General features: G+C 43.7%; 2 protein-coding genes across 3 annotated transcripts; both read left to right on the top strand.

Moving 5' to 3' along the window:
* The first annotated feature begins 11,703 nt into the window (after positions 1-11,703).
* Positions 11,704-13,496, top strand: LOC120049368 (small nuclear ribonucleoprotein F). Its single transcript, XM_038995636.1, has 4 exons — positions 11,704-11,795; positions 12,093-12,218; positions 12,643-12,707; positions 13,215-13,496. Exons 1-4 carry the CDS (start codon positions 11,793-11,795, stop codon positions 13,279-13,281), a joined length of 261 nt encoding a protein of 86 aa, XP_038851564.1. The 5' UTR covers positions 11,704-11,792; the 3' UTR covers positions 13,282-13,496.
* A 173-nt stretch (positions 13,497-13,669) lies between these two features.
* Positions 13,670-18,741, top strand: amdhd1 (amidohydrolase domain containing 1). Of its 2 annotated transcripts, none has more exons than XM_038996480.1 (8): positions 13,670-13,917; positions 14,168-14,274; positions 14,852-14,943; positions 15,223-15,500; positions 17,054-17,279; positions 17,439-17,657; positions 17,824-17,984; positions 18,322-18,741. In XM_038996480.1, the coding sequence occupies exons 1-8, from the start codon at positions 13,787-13,789 to the stop codon at positions 18,425-18,427; spliced, it is 1,320 nt and encodes a 439-aa protein (XP_038852408.1). In that variant the 5' UTR covers positions 13,670-13,786; the 3' UTR covers positions 18,428-18,741. The 2 variants fall into 2 exon arrangements, with proteins under 2 accessions (XP_038852408.1, XP_038852409.1); XM_038996481.1 differs by having other exon boundaries at positions 13,671-13,917; positions 14,879-14,943.
* Positions 18,742-19,129: the final 388 nt, after the last annotated feature.

Raw genomic sequence — 19,129 nt, 5'->3', positions numbered from 1 at the left:
ATGCTGATTGAGTTCGAATAACAGACTGGAAGCTTCAAAAGGAGGGTGGTGCTTGGAATCATTGTTCTTCCTCTGTCAATCATGGTTACCTGCAAGGAAACACGTGCCATCATCATTGCTTTGTACAAAAAGGGCTTCACAGGCAAGGATATTGCTGCCAGTAAGATTGCACCTAAATCAACCATTTATTGGATCATTAAGAACTTCAAGGAGAGCGGTTCAATTGTTGTGAAGACGACTTCAGGGCGCCCAAGAAAGTCCAGCAAGCGCCAGGACCGTCTCCTAAAGTTGATTCAGCTGTGGGATCGGGGCACCACCAGTACAGAGCTTGCTCAGGAATGGCAGCAGGCAGGTGTGAGTGCATCTGCACGCACAGTGAGGCAAAGACTTTTGGAGGATGGCCTGGTGTCAAGAAGGGCAGCAAAGAAGCCACTTATCTCCAGGAAAAACATCATGGACAGACTGATATTCTGCAAAGGGTACAGGGATTGGACTGCTGAGGACCGGGGTACTGTCATTTCTCATCTCTGACGAATCCCCTTTCCGATTGTTTGGGTCATCTGGAAAAAAAGCTTGTCCGGAGAAGACAAGGTGAGTGCTACCATCCGTGGGGTTGCTTCTCAGCCAAGGGAGTGGGCTCACTCACAATTTTGCCTAAGAACACAGCCATGAATAAAGAATGGTACCAACACATCCTACAAGAGCAACTTCTCCCAACCATCCAGGAACAGTTTGGTGACAAACAATGCCTTTTCCAGCATGATGGAGCACCTTGCCATGAGGCAAAAGTGATAACTCAGTGGCTCGGGGAACAAAACATCGATATTTTGGGTCCATGGCCAGGAAACTCCCCAGACCTTAATCCCATTGAGAACTTGTGGTCAATCCTCAAGAGGCGGGTGGACAAACAAAACCCCACAAATTCTGACAAACTCCAAGCATTGATTATGCAAGAATGGGCTGCCATCAGTCAGGATGTGGCCCAGAAGTTAATTGACAGCATGCCAGGGCGGATTGCAGAGGTCTTGAAAAAGAAGGGTCAACACTGCAAATATTGACTCTTTGCATCAACTTCATGTAATTGTCAATAAAAGCCTTTGACACTTATGAAATGCTTGTAATTATATACTTCAGTATTCCATAGTAACATCTGACAAAAATATCTAAAGACACTGAAGCAGCAAACTTTGTGGAAATTAATATTTGTGTCATTCTCAAAACTTTTGGCCACGACTGTAGAGCGTTTGTAGACTTTAAGAAAAAAATATTAAGTGACAGTTTCATCATTACGTGCTTAAAGTCATATCACAAAGATCACAGATGACAGTGCCCACCAAATCTATGACAATAGAGAACAAATTGTAAGCACCAAAGTGTGTTTGTCAATATAATATCTGAAAATGTCAGTTGTTGAAAATAATACTTCTATTTGCAATAGCAATTTATGATATATTCAGTTGAGGAATATTCCATGTACCATCACTACATGTAGGACGGACATTCCCACATACAGTATTTAAAAAATAATAATATTTCACCTTTATTCAACCAGGTAAGCCAGTTGAGAACAAGTTCTCATTTACAACTGCGACCTGGCCAAGATAAAGCAAAGCAGTGTGACACAAACAACAACACAGAGTTACACATGGAATACACAAATGTACAGTCAATAACACAATACAAAAGTCTATATACAGTGTGTGCAAATTAAGTAAGATCAGGGAGGTAAGGCAATAAATAGGCCGTAGTGGCGACATAATTACAATTTCGCAAATAAACACTGGAGTGAGATGTGCAGAAGATGAATGTGCAAGTAGAGATACTGTGGTGCAAAGGGGGAAAAACACACATATATATATATATAAATAAAATAAATAACAATATGGGGATGAGGTAGTTGGATGTGCTATTTACAGATGGGCTACATACAGGTGCAATGATCTGTAAGCTGCTCTGACAGCTGATGCTAAAGATAGTGAGGGAGACATGAGTCTCCAGCTTCAGTGATTTTTGCAATTCGTTCCAGTCATTGGCAGCAGAGAACTGGAAGGAAAGGCGGCAAAAGGAGGAATTGGCTTTGGGGGTGACCAGTGAAATATACCCCTGCTGGAGCGTGTGCTATGGGTGGGTGCTGCTATGGTGACCAGTGAGCTGAGATAAGGCGGGGCTTTACCTAGCAAGGATTTATAGATGACCTGGAGCCAGTGGGTTTGGCGACGAATATGAAGCGAAGGCCAGCCAACGAGAGCATACAGGTCGCAGTGGTGGGTAGTATATGGGGCTTTGTTGACGAAACGGATGGCACTGTGATAGACTGCATCCAATTTGCTGAGTAGAGTGTTGGAGGCTATTTTGTAAATGACATCGCCAAATTCAAGGATCGTCAGTTTTACGAGGGTATGTTTGGCAGCATGAGTGAAGGATGCCTCGTTGCGAAATAGGAATCCGATTCTAGATTTAATTTTGGATTGGAGATGCTTAATATGAGTCTGGAAGGAGAGTTTACAGTCTAATCAGACACCTAGGTATTTGTAGTTGTCCACATATTCTAAGTCAGAAACGTCCAGAGCTGTTGAAAAATGCTTAGAAAAAAGCCCTAGAAAAATGCTTACTGAAATTCTCGATAATCGTAGATTTATCGATGGTGACAGTGTTTCCTAGCCTCAGTGCAGTGGGCAGCTGGGAGGAGGTGCTCTTATTCTCCATGGACTTTACAGTGTCCCAGAACTTTTTGGAGTTTGTGCTACAGGACGTCAATTTCTGTTTGAAAAAGCTAGCCTTAGCTTTCTTAACTGCCTGTGTATATTGGTTCCTAAGTTCCCTGAAAAGTTGCATATCGCAGGGGCTATTCGATGCTAATGCAGTACGCCACAGGATGTTTTTGTGCTGGTCAAGGGCAGTCAGGTCTGGAGTGAACCAAGGGCTATATCTGTTCCTGGTTCTACATTTTTTGAATGGGGCATGCTTATTTAAGATGGTGAGGAAAGCACTTTTAAAGAATAACCAGGCATCCTCTACTGACGGAATGAGGTCAATATCTTTCCAGGATACCCGGGCCAGGTCGATTAGAAAGGCCTGCTCACTGAAGTGTTTTAGGGAGCGTTTGACTGTGATGAGGGGTGGTCATTTGACCGCGGACCCATTACTGACGCAGGCAATGAGGCAGTGATCGCTGAGATCCTGGTTGAAGACAGCAGAGGTGTATTTAGAGGACAGGTTGGTCAGGATGATATCTATGAGGGTGCCCGAGTTTATAGATTTGGGATTGTACCTGGTAGGTTCCATGATAATTTGGGTGAGATTGAGGGCATCTAGGTTAGATTGTAGGACGGCCGAGATGTTAAGCATGTCCCAGTTTAGGTCACCTAACATTACAAACTCTGAAGTTAAATGGGGGGCAATTAATTCACATATGGTGTCCAGGGCACAGTTGGGGGGCTGTAACAAGCGGCAACAGTGAGAGACTTATTTCTGTAAAGGTGGATTTTTAAAAGTAGAAGCTCGAACTGTTTGGGCACAGACCTGGATAGCATGATAGAACTCTGCAGGCTGTCTCTGCAGTAGATTGCAACTCCATCCCCTTTGGCAGTTCTGTCTTGGCGGAAAATGTATACACATACGTAAAGGCATTTTTCAGCTATGATTTTATCACTCAGAATCCAGAATGGATATGACAATGGGGCAAGCACAGGATGTAATACACCCTTACAACAATCTACTTTTTGTTCTTCTTGACTTGTTATCTGGTAAACTGCTACTATGTCAAGAAAAGAGCCCCAATTAGGGGTTAGTGTACTCCAGTAAAAAAGGGCTGGTTTAGATTAAAAACTATTGCCCTGTGTCCCCGTTCATAGGGGCATGAGAGACTAGTCAGTGGTAGAATTGAGTTGGCACTTTATTGGCCCAAACACCCATAAACCCACAAGGTTGAGGTTACTCATGGACAGTAATTAGTAATACTTTTTTGTTGTTGCATTGATGCATTGTGTCTTCTAACTGTCCAAGAATAGGACCCAAAGTGTTAGGAAATATTTGTACTCTCTCTTTACAGAGAACCCCTGTGGTTCAAGTCTGCTCTGCTATGTCTGAAAGTGACAGAGCCAGCAGCCAAGAGAGTTTTTCACAGTGTGTCATAAAAAAGTATTACACTTATGAATGTATGTAAAATGCTAATATGTATTAGATCCAGTACAATGGAATAACTAAGACCTGAATTTGAATGCAGCGTGTTCCGATTCCCCCTTCTGTCCAGCAGGGTCAACCAAAAACACTTGGCCTGATGGTTCATGCAGATACTGGGGAAGCAATATAGAAATGTATTGATCCCTTAAATGATTTTACTATTAAATGACCCATATCACAACCCTCATACCTCTTCACAAAAATGTACCTAAATCAATTTTGGAAAAAGGATTTTACTCACAAAAGACGTAGGAATGTATTTTCCCAGTTAGAAATAGTAGGCCATGCATCAAATAACTATTTATCAGAAAAAACAACCCTCAAATGCAATATTGCATTTTGTAAGTTGTCTGCAGGTGGCTTGTTGTGAATGCACTCAAATATCAAGTCATTATCAGGTTATGTAAACTGCGTTCTAATACTCAACGTAGAAGGATTTGTCTTAATGTACAGTATATGAAAGTGATGCTATAAAAAAATTGAAAATCATGTGAGATAAAAATGGACAAACTAAAGGGTGTGCAATGTGTAGGCCCACTGAGTGGACATTCTGAACCTTGTTTGAAGTCACCAGATCACATGACCAAGGAGCTTTTGAAATTCTACATTTTGAAAAATTTGTGTAAAACCATGTGAGATGAAAATGGACAAACTAAAGGGTGTGCAATGTGTAGGCCCACTGAGTGGACATTCTGAACCTTGTTTGAAGTCACACGACCTAGGAGCTATTGAAACTTTTCATTTGGAAAAATTCATGTAAAATCTTGTGAGATGAAAATTGACAAACTAAAAGGTGTGCAATATAGAAGAGTAGTCAGTGGACATTCTGAACCTTGTTTGAAGTAAGTATGTCACATGACCAAGGAGCTATTGAAATTTGAATGTAAAAAAAGTTTGTACTTTGTTCACGCTCCCTAACTAATTCAACTAGGAATACAAGACGCTGCGCACATTTCCACATGTTTATTAGCTTTGGAAAGGCAATTAATGTCTATAATCGTGAAAATAAGACCTGTGCAATGTTGTGCGGAATTTTTCCAACATCATGACACTTATTTTGAGTCTGTGGCTCAAGTGGTTTGAAAGCTATTGATGTTCGAAAGCGCGAATATCCGTCGAATATCGAACTTGAAACTCTTTTCCTCGGTAATTAAAACAATCTCCCTCTTTTGGCCGTAATAATCTTATGTGTAGACTGTACCCACAACTGTATCTGCGAGCTGGTGGCTAGAGCAGACATGCCAATACCAGGGTGGGCACATTCGCTATATAACAAATGTTTTGTGACATCAGTAGAGTTGAAAATACAACGGAAACCCATTTAACTTTTTATTTTATTTTTATCTGTACATGGGAATTTAACCGCAACACTTATTTTTATGTGTACTATGTCATCACACACAGACTTTTAGCACAAGTCAATTTGATGAAAAAACATAAAATGCGCATTTTTTACTTATGCAGATTTTAGAATATTCACAAGAAAATCTGTCACGAATTGGATGGAAACCTAGCTAGTGACCCACTTTAAACTAAAGTAACTGCCCAGTGTTTCCAGATTTCTATGAAATATGACCTATAATAACTGACAATATGAGTGAAATAGTTTTCCTTCCAAGATGTTTTATTAATTATGTTAAAACAGCGCAGCTTTTCTGTGTTGGAATGGTGTGGGCATACCCCAACAACAGAATGGTGTGTGTGTGCTCTGGACATTATAAATATTCACGCAAGTACACAATTGACTGGCCAACTCATCCTCCTCTAGAATGCTGATAGGCCAGCTCATCCTCCTCAGGGAGATGAAGTCATGTTATATGAGGAAATAGCAAGCATTTTTTAAACATCTGTTTGAGATACAAATTTGAGGTTGTTTTTTTTTCTCACATTTATGTTTTGGCCACAAATACGAGTTATAGCGAGAGAGATTTTCACTGGGCACTTACTTTAAAATTGTGGAGTTTGGGGGCCTCCTGAGTGGCGCAATGGTCTAAGGCACTGCATCACAGTGCTAGAGGCATCACTACAGACCTGGGTTTGATCCCAGGGTGTATCACAACCAGCCGTGATTGGGAGTCCCATAGGGCAGCGCCCAATTGGCCCAGCGTCGCCTGGGTTAGGGGAGGGTTTGGACGGGCGAGCTTTACTTGGCACATCGCACTCTAGAGACTCCTTGTGGCGGGCCGGGCTCCTGCAGGCTGACACAGGTCGTCAGTTGAACTGTGTTTCTTCCGAGACATTGGTGCGGCTGGCTTCCAGGTTAAGCGGGCGGGTGTTACGAAGCAAGGTTTGACGGGTCATGTTTCGGAGGACGCATGACTCGAACTTTGCCTCCCAAGCCTGTTGGGGAGTTGCAGCGATGAGACAAGAAATTGGGGAGAAAAAGGGGGTAAAATACAACAACAAACAAAAAAGTTTGGGGTCACTTAGAAATGTCCTTGTTTTTCAAACCTAGAAGGCCAGCATCCCAGAGTCGCCTCTTCATTGTTGATGTTGAGACTGGTGTTTTGCGGGCACTATTTAATGAAGCTGCCAGTTGAGGACGTGTGAGGCGTCTGTTTCTCAAACTAGACACTCTAATGTACTTGTCCTCTTGCTCAGTTGTGCACCAGGGCCTCCCACTCCTCTTTCAATTCTGGTTAGAGACAGTTTGCGCTGAACTGTGAACGGAGTAGTACACAGCGTTGTATGAGATCTTCAGTTTCTTGGCAATTTCTCGCATGGAATAGCCTTCATTTCTCAGAACAAGAATAGACTGACGAGTTTCAGAAGAAAGTTCTTTGCTTCTGGCCATTTTGAGCCTGTAATCGAACCCACAAAAGCTGATGCTCCAGATACTCAACTAGTCTAAAGAAGGCCAGTTTTATTGCTTCTTTAATCAGAACAACAGTTTTCAGCTGTGCTAACATAATTGCAAAAGGGTTTTCTAATGATCAATTAACCTTTTAAAATGATCAACTTGGATTAGCTAACACAACGTGCCATTGGAATACAGGAGTGATGGTTGCTGATAATGGGCCTCTGTACAGCTATGTAGATATTCCATAAAAAATCTGCTGTTTCTAGCTACAATAGTCATTTACAACATTAACAATGTCTACACTGTATTTATGAACAATATGATGTTATTTTAATGAGGAAAAAAATAGCTTTTCTTTCAAAAACAAGGACATTTGTAAGTGACCTCAAACTTTTTAACGATAGTGTATATATATGGGGAGGTTGGTCACTTGGCTAAATACACTTCTGCATGGGCTATGTTGACAATATGCTACTGATGGCCTATCCACAATCCCAGCTAATTGGAGTGGAATGCAAGCCAATTGAGAATTATTAACTGATCTGTTTTATGCAGTACCAATTAATTAATGAACTACCCTGCCCTATGCAGAGATGATTATACCAGGGGTTGGCCTTTTAATTCCTAGATTCATTTTTAGTAGCCTACCAAAGTCCTGCTTCCGTTTCCAAAGGACTCTTAAAGGGATACTTTGGAATTTTGGCAAAGAGTTCCCCAGAGTCAAACGAACTCGTGGATACCATTTTTAGGTCTCTGTGTCCATTATGAAGGCAGTAAGAGGTAGTTTCGCGATCCAATGCTAACTAGCGTTAGCGCAATGACTGGAAGTCTATAGGTATCTGCTAGCATGCAGATGCCCATATACTTCCAGTAATTGCGCTAATGCTAGTTAGCAAGCTCCACTAGCGCTTGTTATCAACTTCCTTCAAACTGCACGCAGAGACATAAAAATGGTATCCACGAGTTCATCTGACTCAGGGGAAGTTGATAAAGGGTATTGCCAAAATCCCAAAATATCACTTTAATAATGACAGCAATAAATCTTATTGTAGGCCTAATATTATAGGCAAAATCTCAATAATATTATAACTTCTCATCTTGTTATTAGACCTATATAAAAGTGTAGCTGGTGACAGTGCTGCTTAGGATGTGAGGTTTGATTATAGCATATTCTCTCTCTGCAATAGGCTACACGCTTCCAAATATTGTGAAATTTGAGCTAAATCAGTAACAAACAGTGTCTGTGTACATGTTGCCCTCGTGTGGTCAGTGCTGATGATGAGCATTATACAGTAGGACAGTGAAGTCATGGAGCACAGGAATGATGTGGGGCTCTGACCCTCAATGCCCCCCCCTCATCCTTTAGCTCAGTGATCTCCTGCTCTAATTCTTTGATAGGCCCTCAACCTGCCTCCTCTCTGCTGCTTTCTGCTTCACCTCAATGAGCCCAGCATGGCTACTCTCCATGGAGCACACCAGAGCAGACCTGCATACTGTCTAATATCGTTCATTCTCTGTTTTGCTGAGAGCTCTAGTTCTCCTGGATTATATCCTGCACTTCTGTTTCCATCTTCCCCATGAGTCTTCATCCCTGCATATCTATTACACAATAGACAATGGGACATGTCAGTGTTATCCTAGGTCATGCAGCAGCTCATGATTAGTGATAGTTTAACTATCCTTTAACAGTATAAGTTTTCCCATGATACATTCCTAGGTGTATGTCTGTTCATACAACCAGACACACACAAACACATACACGCTCACACAATGCCCTTTTATGCCCTTTATCGCCTCGTAACACTCACTTCTGTCATCATGAAGTACTTTGAGAGACTAGTGAAGGATCATATCACCTCCACCCTACCTGACACCCTAGACCCACTCCAATTTGCTTACTGCCCCAATAGGTCCACAGACAAAGCAATCGCCATCACACTGCACACTGCTCTATCCCATCTGGACAAGAGGAATACCTATGTAAGAATGATGTTCATTGACTACAGCTCAGCATTTAACACCATAGTACCCTAAAAACTCGTCATTAGGCTCGAGACCCTGGGTCTCGACCCCGCTTTGTGCAACTGGGTCCTTGACTTTCTGACGCCCCCAGGTGATGAGGGTAGGAAACCTCTCCACCCCGCTGATCCTCAACACTGGGGCCCCACAAGGGTGCGTTCTCAGCCCTCTCCTGTACTCCTTGTTCACCCATGACTACGTGGCCATGCACGCCTCCAACTCAATCATCAAGTTTGCAGACGACACTACAGTGGTAGGCTTGATTACCAACAACGACGAGACGGCCTACAGGGAGGAGGTGAGGGCCCTCGGAGTGTGGTGTCAGGAAAACAACCTCTCACTCAACGTCAACAAAACAAAGGAGATGATCGTGGACTTCAGGAAACAGCAGAGGGAGCACCCCACTATCCACATCGATGGTCAGTGGTGGAGAAGGTGGAAAGTTTTAAGTTCCTCGGCATACACATCATGGAACAAACTGAAATGGTCCACCCACACAGACAGCGTGGTGAAGAAGGCACAACAGCGCATCTTCAACCTCAGGAGGCTGAAGAAATTTGGCTTGTCACCTAAAACACTTACAAACTTTTACAGATGCACAATCGAGAGCATCCTGTCAGGCTGTATCACCGCCTGGTATGGCAACTACTCTGCCCACAACCGCAAGGCTCTCCAGTGGGTAGTGCGGTCTGCACAACACATCACCGGGGGCAAACTACCTGCCTTCCAGGACACCTACAGCACCCGATGTCACAGGAAGGCCAAAAAGATCATCAAGGACAACAACCACCCGAGCCACTGCCTGTTCACCCCGCTATCATCCAAAAAGCGAGGTCAGTACAGGTGCATCAAAGCTAGGACCGAGAGACTGAAAAACATCTATCTCAAGGCCATCAGACTGTTCAACAGCCATCACTAACATAGAGTGGCTGCTGCCAACATACAGACTCAAATCTCTGGCCACTTTAATAAATGGATTTCATAAGGTATCACTAGTCACTTTAAATAACGCCACATTAATAATGTCTACATATCCTACATTACTCATCTCATATGTATATACTGTATTCTATACCATCTACTGCATTTAGCCTATGCCGCACGGCCATCGCTCATCCATATATTTATATGTACATATTCTTAATCATCTCTTTACATTTGTGTGTATAAGGTAGTCGTTGTTGTAACGGTTGTCGTTGGTGGAAGGAGATGAGGACCAAAGTGCAGCGTGGTACGTATTCATAATAATTTAATAAAGAATAAATACTGAACAAAAACAACAAACCGACAAACGAACAGTTCTGTAAGGTGCAAACAAAAACACTAAACAGAAAATAACTACCCACAACCCATAGCGGGAAAACAGGCTACCTAAGTATGATTCTCAATCAGAGACAACGATCGACACCTGCCTCTGATTGAGAACCATACTAGGCCAAACACATAGAAATATAACGACTAGAACAAAACATAGAAAAACAACATAGAATGCCCACCCCAACTCACCAAACTAACTCACCAAACTAAAATAAAGACATAAAAAAGGAACTAAGGTCAGAACATGACAGTTGTGAATTTGTTAGATTACTTGTTAGATATTACTGCACTGTTGGAACTAGAAGCACAAGCATTTTGCTACACTCACATTAACATCTGCTAACCATGTGTGTGTGACCAATAAAATTTGATTTGACACACACACTCACTCACTCAATCACACACACACACACACACACACACACACACACACACACACACACACACACACACACACACACACACACACACACACACACACACACACACACACACACACACACACACACACACACACACACACAAACCTGAACATGCTCACACAAACACATTAACATTGATGTAAGGACATCACTATTTCAGTAATGTATAGACGGTTTAGTGTAATTTCAGAGGAATTTCCACTTAAACCATCCCTTGCTGTTGGAAGTATTATTCATGATCTCAAGTTCAAACTTGCCAAACGGTTTAGTAACAGTAAAGAGAGCTGTCAGACAGACCCAGATATGACAGTTTACCTCTATGCCATAAGTTCTTCATGCAATTCCAGACAAAACATATTCATTTATTGAAAATAAATAAATATTTTATTTGAAATTAAATGCAGATTTCAAATCTTGTTTCAAATGTTTTTAATTCAATTACAATGACCTTGGACACCTGTGGTTTCCATTGATGGGCCACTACTCCTGGGACATGGCTGAAGACTGGGTTTTGGCTTGAAAACATTGAATTTGTTTATTTGCTGCGTTACATAGAAATTAGTAAAGCTTTATCTAGGTAGATTACATCCATTGATAGTAAATAAGTCACGTCACAGCTCAAAGATTTTTGAGAAGTGGACCGAGGTGCAGTACTCAACACGATAACCACTATAACCGCCAGAGGGCGCCCTTGTTCCATACACATGGGCAGTCTTTTGAATAAAATGCAAACATTTGAAGATGGATATGGATAAATATAATAGTTTACTGTCCTTTATTTATCTATAACATTTTCCGTTAAAATATCTGCCGCAATGAGCAATGAACATGGAAATGTAAATCATGTCTCTTAATTTTTGCCCCTCAGTACACTAGGTGGCGGTACATAAATATTTCGAGCTCTTCTTCTCAATTGATTAACCTTTGTTTTGGGTCAAAGTTGAAATGCTCCAACTTCCTGGTTTAGGCGGCAATGCGTGCTAGTCTGGACGTTTTTGTGTCGAAAAGATAGTAAAGTACTAAGATATAATAGCACCACATTTCGCACAGCAATGGTGAGTGTTGATATGGTTGATTATAATAAAATTGCCAGGATGTTTTGAAAAGAAAAACGGATTAGCAGTTGAGTTGGGTGCCTTTTTCCAGCAAGCTAACGTTATCCCATTCATTCATTGCAGTGAATGAGCAGCAAATAAAGTAATGTTGCAGATTGAAATCTAATATGCGTTTCATTGCATGATGATAGACGTCTGTTCTTCCCTACACATGGGTCTGAACGTTCTATTTTGTTCCATTAAATTATTACCCATAACAATTAATCCCACATTCTTCCTGTTGCTGTGTGTCTGTAGAGTTTACCTCTGAACCCCAAGCCCTTCCTGAACGGCCTGACAGGCAAGCCGGTGATGGTGAAGCTGAAGTGGGGGATGGAGTACAAGGGCTACCTAGTGTCTGTGGACAGCTACATGAACATGCAGGTGAGGGAGCACACCTGGACACGGGTGCTTTTAGCAACGCGGGGGTATTTACATACGCTAACGTTGCTTTCAATTGTATTGGATTGCACAAAAACAGTCCGTGGGAAGCCAGAAGTTAAAAACAATTCCATTTCAGTTTACAGTGCTGGTGGGCAGAACGATTGGTCATTATTACGGAATTTGTGACAATATCTAAAGGATTGTATTATTAAACAGACTTTCCAAACGTGGGTCTGTTGTAGACACACTTTCTCTCCGCTTATCTCATGTCAAAATAAAAGTCCCCCACAAGTTATTCATTTTTTGTCCATGTATGCTGCATGTGCAAGACTTGTATTTTGCACTAACCTGAACAGTGTGTGTGTGGCTGGTGCAGATTAATGCCAATGTAAATTTGTCATGTTTTTGTCATTGGTTTCGACAGTTGGCGAACACAGAAGAGTATGTAGATGGAGCGTTGGCTGGTCACCTTGGAGAAGTACTTGTTAGGTAAATAAGAGCCCTCTTCTGGATTCTCTACAATGTTGCCTTCTGCCTCTTGTCCTTCACTCCTGAGGTGATCAAGATTGGCAATGACTGCGTTCATGAAATATCTACCTCTCTTAGAGCAGTGACCTGGGGTGTATTCATTAGTGTAGACTGTTTCAACGGAAAGTGTTTTGCAGCAAAAACAAGTTTCATATTGAACAAGTTCAGGTAAGTCCCTCAAAGTCCCACTTCGTCTTGTTTGATTTGTAGTAAATAATACCCAGTTCAAGAAAGCGATGAGGGAGGGAAGGAAGTATTTGTTGAAATCAGATATTTTCTGCAATAGAATGCAACTCTATATTCTGATTTATTGGTTGTGAACTGCAAGTCAACCCTTTAATGAATACCAGTAGACATGTATTACCTCTTCTGTATCCAGCATACTTCTGGTGTGACTGATGCAGATGTTTGATAGTGGCTGTTCAGTGTAATTTTCTTTGATCTAAAGTGCGTATTCTCTACCCACAGGTGCAATAATGTTTTATATATTAGAGGAGTGGAGGAAGAAGAGGAGGACGGAGAAATGAAAGAATGATGGCGAGGATGAGACTTACAACTGACGATCTGGATGAGTGTTGTTTAAATCTTAGTTTTCATTTTCACTATGTGGAAAATTGACTCTTGGGAAGCAAGTTAGTTTTATATGTGTGAAACTTTCAAGAAAACAGTTTTTTTTTTTTTTTTTACTGTTTATGATCAATATGTATTATCACTGTAGAAAAAAATAAAATTATGTTTATTGTACCCATTCCTAAACCTGCTGACTTGTGGTATTATTACAGGTTTGTGAGGGAGGTGATTGATGTGGCGTCTCAACCTTATTAACAAACACTACACATTGAACAGAGCTTGTCAATCAATGTACAGTATTCCTAATTTCCAAAGTCCCGCCCAGGATTTGGCTCTTGCACTTTGAACACCTGTTGAGCACATATTTACTTTTCTCCAAACCACTAGAAAGTGACAGCAGGCGACATAGAAATAGAGGTGACTTACAAAAGTAATTCAACATTTTTAAGTTTAATTTCGACTATTTCAAAATGTCCAACAAACTTTTGGTAAAGAACGCGAAACAGGTGGTTTTAATTTGCAACAACGGTGAGAAGTTCCTGACGAAGGATGGGATGCAAAAGCTGTGTGTGATTGAGAACAGTAGTTTGGTTATCGGGAGGTAAGTCGAAACATTGTATCATTAATGTCCGATATAGGGCTGCAGATTGCAACATTGTTTAATGTTCAGTGGTTTGGCTACTAGTTATTGTTTGTTACAATTTGATTAGAACGAGTTGACAGCGGCTGTCAAACGTCGCAGACTACGGATTGCCCTAACGTGCTCTGAAAGTAACATTTAATTTGGGCTAAACCAGATGTTATTCCACCGCAAACTATCGATTAAAAAAAGCTGTGTATTGTTCGTGCAGCGACGGTCTGATAAAGGATATTGGACCAGCGAGCACCATTGATTTCCAATATGCAGGGGTCTTATTTGATAAAGTCATCGATGCAACTGGCATGTGTGTCATTCCAGGCAAGTATCAGTGCAATACACCACTCTGGGCAATAGGGGACGGTAGATCTAGGTGTGCACACAGGTGTAAACATGGTTTGCGCTATCTGGGATCCTTAATCCTAACCATAACCCTTTCCTAATCCTAAATTTAACCCATACCATTTTAAATGGCAACTTCAATGGGGTAGGGATGTCCCAAGGATACTGGATAACAAGGGCCATGTAAACATGCAACCATGGCCACGTTTATTTGCCAAACGTTGTCGAACGGTGCAGATAGAATTGCCATGAATAGGGCCAAAGTTATACCGTATTCTACAAGTCAGAGCACAGGAGGTTGGTGGCACATTAATTGGGGAGGACGGGCTCGTGGTAATGGCTGGAGCGGAATCAGTGGAATGGTATCAAATACATCATACACATGGTTTCCAGGTGTGTGATGTCATTCCATTTGCTCTGTTCTGGCCATTATTATGAGCCATTCCACCCTTCTGTCTGCAGCCTCCTGTGTGTCAGAGAGCCATGTTTGGTCTACGTAACATATTTTTATTTGAATGTTCTATCATGTAGAGAATGAGGTTTTACCGAAATGCAGTTGTACTCTTTGATTATTGCGTTTCAGGATTGGTTGATGCACACACCCACCCCGTATGGGCTGGAGACAGAGTGCATGAATTTGCCATGAAGGTAAATATGACTTCCATGGGTCCTGTCCCCTCTGCCTCAACAGCTTGTAATATGACTCACCTTTCAGAGTAAAAGTAAAGATTTATATGACGTTTACACAAGCAGCCCAATTCTGATCTTTTTTCCACAAATTGGTCTTTTTACCAATCGCATCAGATCGTTTCACACAAGATCTTTTTCAGCGCTGATCTGATTTTTCAAAAGACCAATTAGTGAAAAAATATAAGAATTGGGCTGCCTGTCAAAACGCAGCCTAGGTAATGTTGTGTGTGCCTACAGTTGGCTGGTGCCACCTACATGGATGTGCACCGTGCCGGAGGAGGGATCCACTTCACAGTGGAGCACACCCGGGCTGCTCTTCCCTCCACCCTGCTGGCCTCTCTGACAGGCAGGCTGGGTCGGATGCAGCGGGCAGGCACCACCCTGGTGGAGTGTAAGAGTGGCTACGGCCTGGAGCTGCAGACAGAGCTGAAGATGCTGGAGGTCATCGAGACGGCCAGACGTACCCTGCCAATCAATATATCGTCTACCTACTGTGGAGCACACGCCGTCCCTAAGTACTGAACACACACTCTACACCAGTGGTACTAGGACCACAGGGGGTAGTTGGTCTATCCACAGGGGGTAGTTGGTCTATCCACAGGGGGTACTTGGCCTATCCACAGGGGGTACTTGGCCTATCCACAGAGGGTACTTGGCCTATCCACAGAGGGTACTTGGCCTATCCACAGAGGGTACTTGGCCTATCCACAGAGGGTACTTGGCCTATCCACAGAGGGTACTTGGCCTATCCACAGAGGGTAGTTGGCCTATCCACAGGGGGTAGTTGGCCTATCCACAGGGGGTAGTTGGCCTATCCACAGGGGGTAGTTGGCCTATCCACAGGGAGTAGTTGGCCTATCCACAGGGGGTACTTGGCCTATCCACAGGGAGTAGTTGGCCTATCCACAGAGGGTAGTTAGCCTATCCACAGAGGGTAGTTAGCCTATCCACAGAGGGTAGTTAGCCTATCCACAGAGGGTAGTTAGCCTATCCACAGAGGGTAGTTGGCCTATCCACAGAGGGTAGTTGGCCTATCCACAGGGGGTAGTTGGCCTATCCACAGGGGGTAGTTGGCCTATCCACAGGGGGTAGTTGGCCTATCCACAGGGGGTAGTTGGCCTATCCACAGGGGGTAGTTGGCCTATCCACAGAGGGTAGTTGGCCTATCCACAGAGGGTACTTGGCCTATCCACAGAGGGTACTTGGCCTATCCACAGAGGGTAGTTGGCCTATCCACAGAGGGTAGTTGGCCTATCCACAGAGGGTAGTTGGCCTATCCACAGGGGGTAGTTGGCCTATCCACAGGGGGTAGTTGGCCTATCCACAGGGGGTAGTTGGCCTATCCACAGGGGGTAGTTGGCCTATCCACAGAGGGTAGTTGGCCTATCCACAGAGGGTAGTTAGCCTATCCACAGAGGGTAGTTAGCCTATCCACAGAGGGTAGTTAGCCTATCCACAGAGGGTAGTTAGCCTATCCACAGAGGGTAGTTAGCCTATCCACAGAGGGTAGTTAGCCTATCCACAGAGGGTAGTTAGCCTATCCACAGAGGGTAGTTAGCCTATCCACAGGGGGTAGTTGGTCTATCCACAGGGGGTAGTTGGTCTATCCACAGTGGATAGTTGGTCTATCCACAGGGGGTAGTTGGTCTATCCACAGGGGGTAGTTGGTCTATCCACAGGGGGTAGTTGGTCTATCCACAGGGGGTAGTTGGTCTATCCACAGGGGGTAGTTGGTCTATCCACAGGGGGTAGTTGGTCTATCCACAGGGGGTAGTTGAGAAGACTCATGACACCATAGACAAGCTGGTAAAATGCACATGAGGTGGTACTTCAGAGGTACTCTGGGCAGAGCAAAATTCAGTTGGTGGTACAGTAACCGAAAAAGTTTGGTAACCACTGCACGACACCATGTTGAACACTCGCCATCCTGAACAGACACCTCACTTCCACCCCGTCATGACCTGTTGAGGTCATGTATTACATTCACCCACACCCATACAGCTAACCCTACTGACTTTCGTCCTCACTAGGTGTTATTAAATACCCACCCCTTCTGATTCTTTCCCAGGGGTAAGACTGTTGCCGAGGCGACAACAGACATCCTTAAGGTCCAGTTGCCGCAGCTGCGTGAGCGTATGTCAGCGGGGGCCCTGAGGGTGGACAACATAGATGTGTTCTGTGAGCAGGGTGTGTTTGACCTGTCCTCCACGCGCTCCATCCTGCAGGCTGGCCTGGACATGGGCCTCAACATCAACTTCCACGGAGACGAGCTGCACCCCATGAACTCTGCACAGGTACGCATCATCAACCTGCGCCTCTCTACTGTCACTGGTGTAACAACAGCTGGTTTACTACCTGTACGTATTATTTAAGTGTCTATGGTACTGTCCATCTCACTTAACCATACCTGTATTGTGTGTGTGTGTGTGTGTGTTTTTCTCTGGTGGTGCTAGCTGGGGGCAGAGCTTGGTGCCTTGGCTATCAGTCACCTGGAGGAGGTGACAGATGATGGCATCGCTGCCATGGCGACAGCTAAGACCGCCGCCATCCTGCTCCCAACCACCGCTTACATCCTACGGTTGCCCCAGCCACGGGCCCGAGACATGCTGGAGGCTGGGGTCATTGTTGCCTTGGGCAGTGACTTCAACCCTAATGCCTACTGTTGCTCTATGGTGGGTACCAGAGGACGGGAGGTGGAGGAGGAAAGTTAGGGGGGAAAGAGGGAGGGGGCTGTGGGGGTAAGTTCAATGAGTTAGTGGGAGAAGAAGGTAAAAAGCCTATTCCTCTATATAGCGATCCCTCTGTCATCATCTCTTTATCCCTCTCTGTCTATCCCAGCCGGTGGTGATGCACCTGGCGTGTGTCAACATGAGGATGTCCATGCCCGAAGCTCTGGCCGCCGCCACCATCAATGCAGCCTACGCCCTGGGCCGCTCTCACACGCACGGCTCCCTGGAGGTCAACAAACATGGCGACCTGCTGGTCCTCAACGCACCACGGTAAAGTTGCTGTCAATAAATACTACTATATTGTAAGAGCTGGCTTCATTTAATGGTCAGACACCACAGTGTATGTTCCAGTTGACCGTTAATTAAGTTATCTAGCTGCTGAAAGGTTATCTTGTAATTGTGGTGAGGACTGTGTATGGCGTTGTCTAAAATGCAGTAGCTGTGTGAATGGAACCGGTTGGTTTTTGTGAGTGAGACTACCTAAGGTTGTGTTGATGGTGTGAGGGAGACTGCCAAAGGTTGTGTTGATTGTGTGTGTGTGGCTGACACATTAGTGTAGATGTGTGTGTGTGTGGACTGACAGTGTTGTGTTGGTGTTGTCCGGCAGGTGGGAGCATCTCATCTACCAGTTAGGAGGACACCAGGAACTGATCCGCTACGTTGTCATCAGGGGCAACGTCGTCTACAACAACGACAAAACCATGGACTTCTAACTCCAAAATTGGTTTTGAATATTTGTTCTTCCCCCAGACATAGTCTCACACGGCCCTTAGCCCCGTGGCCAGGGCTGTGTTTCCCTATAAATGGACACAGCTCACAGTCAAGGTTTTGTAAATAGACAGTTAATATTAACCAGATATTCAATGTCAGTGGGGTATGTGGTAACATTTGAGTATGGGCTTTGAACCATTGTTTCTCCAATCTCCAAATTACTGTAGAGTTGGGTAAGGTTCATATCCAGTAAGTGTTTGTTAAAAATAACGTGATTTAAATGTCTTTCTTACCATAAACAAAAGTCTCCATTCTTGCTCTGTCATTTTTTTTGCCCTGTTTTAGGTTGGAGACCTTCTGACCCTTGGTTCCTCTCGTTCTTGCTCTGTTAATCTTTCGCCCTTCAGCTCTACACCCCTCCCCTTCCTGTCTCTCTCTCTGAGGTTGTAGGAGAGATAGTTAAGCTAACACAGGCGAGGTGAGTGAATCATTAGTGAGGAAGCTCAGCCTGTAGCACATGGTACTATCTGCCAGCTCAACTGATCAGGCATACCAGTAGTGTTGCAAGGGGACTGTGCTCACTATGATCCAGTAGCGTGTCTGAGGGTCAGAGAAAGCAGAGAGACTGCTTTTGTAACCTTTGTAGGTTTTGAGGACTGGGAGCTGGATGGGAATCATCGTAGTGTGTTTAACCATTGGCGTGT

The sequence above is a fragment of the Salvelinus namaycush genome, chromosome 6, assembly GCF_016432855.1.
Source record: "Salvelinus namaycush isolate Seneca chromosome 6, SaNama_1.0, whole genome shotgun sequence".
Lineage (NCBI taxonomy): Eukaryota > Metazoa > Chordata > Actinopteri > Salmoniformes > Salmonidae > Salvelinus > Salvelinus namaycush.
Note: the sequence above shows the minus strand (reverse complement) of the source record. Positions and strands in the feature narration are given on the sequence as shown.

Coding starts and splice junctions, on each gene's coding strand:
- LOC120049368 (XM_038995636.1), top strand. Junction 12,219..12,642: donor ACAGCTACATGAACATGCAG/GTGAGGGAGCAC, acceptor TGGTTTCGACAG/TTGGCGAACACAGAAGAGTA. Junction 12,708..13,214: donor CTTGGAGAAGTACTTGTTAG/GTAAATAAGAGC, acceptor CTCTACCCACAG/GTGCAATAATGTTTTATATA.
- amdhd1 (XM_038996480.1), top strand. CDS start 13,787: ATGTCCAACAAACTTTTGGTAAAGAACGCGAAACAGGTGGTTTTAATT. Junction 14,944..15,222: donor TGCATGAATTTGCCATGAAG/GTAAATATGACT, acceptor GTGTGCCTACAG/TTGGCTGGTGCCACCTACAT. Junction 15,501..17,053: donor GGAGCACACGCCGTCCCTAA/GTACTGAACACA, acceptor ATTCTTTCCCAG/GGGTAAGACTGTTGCCGAGG.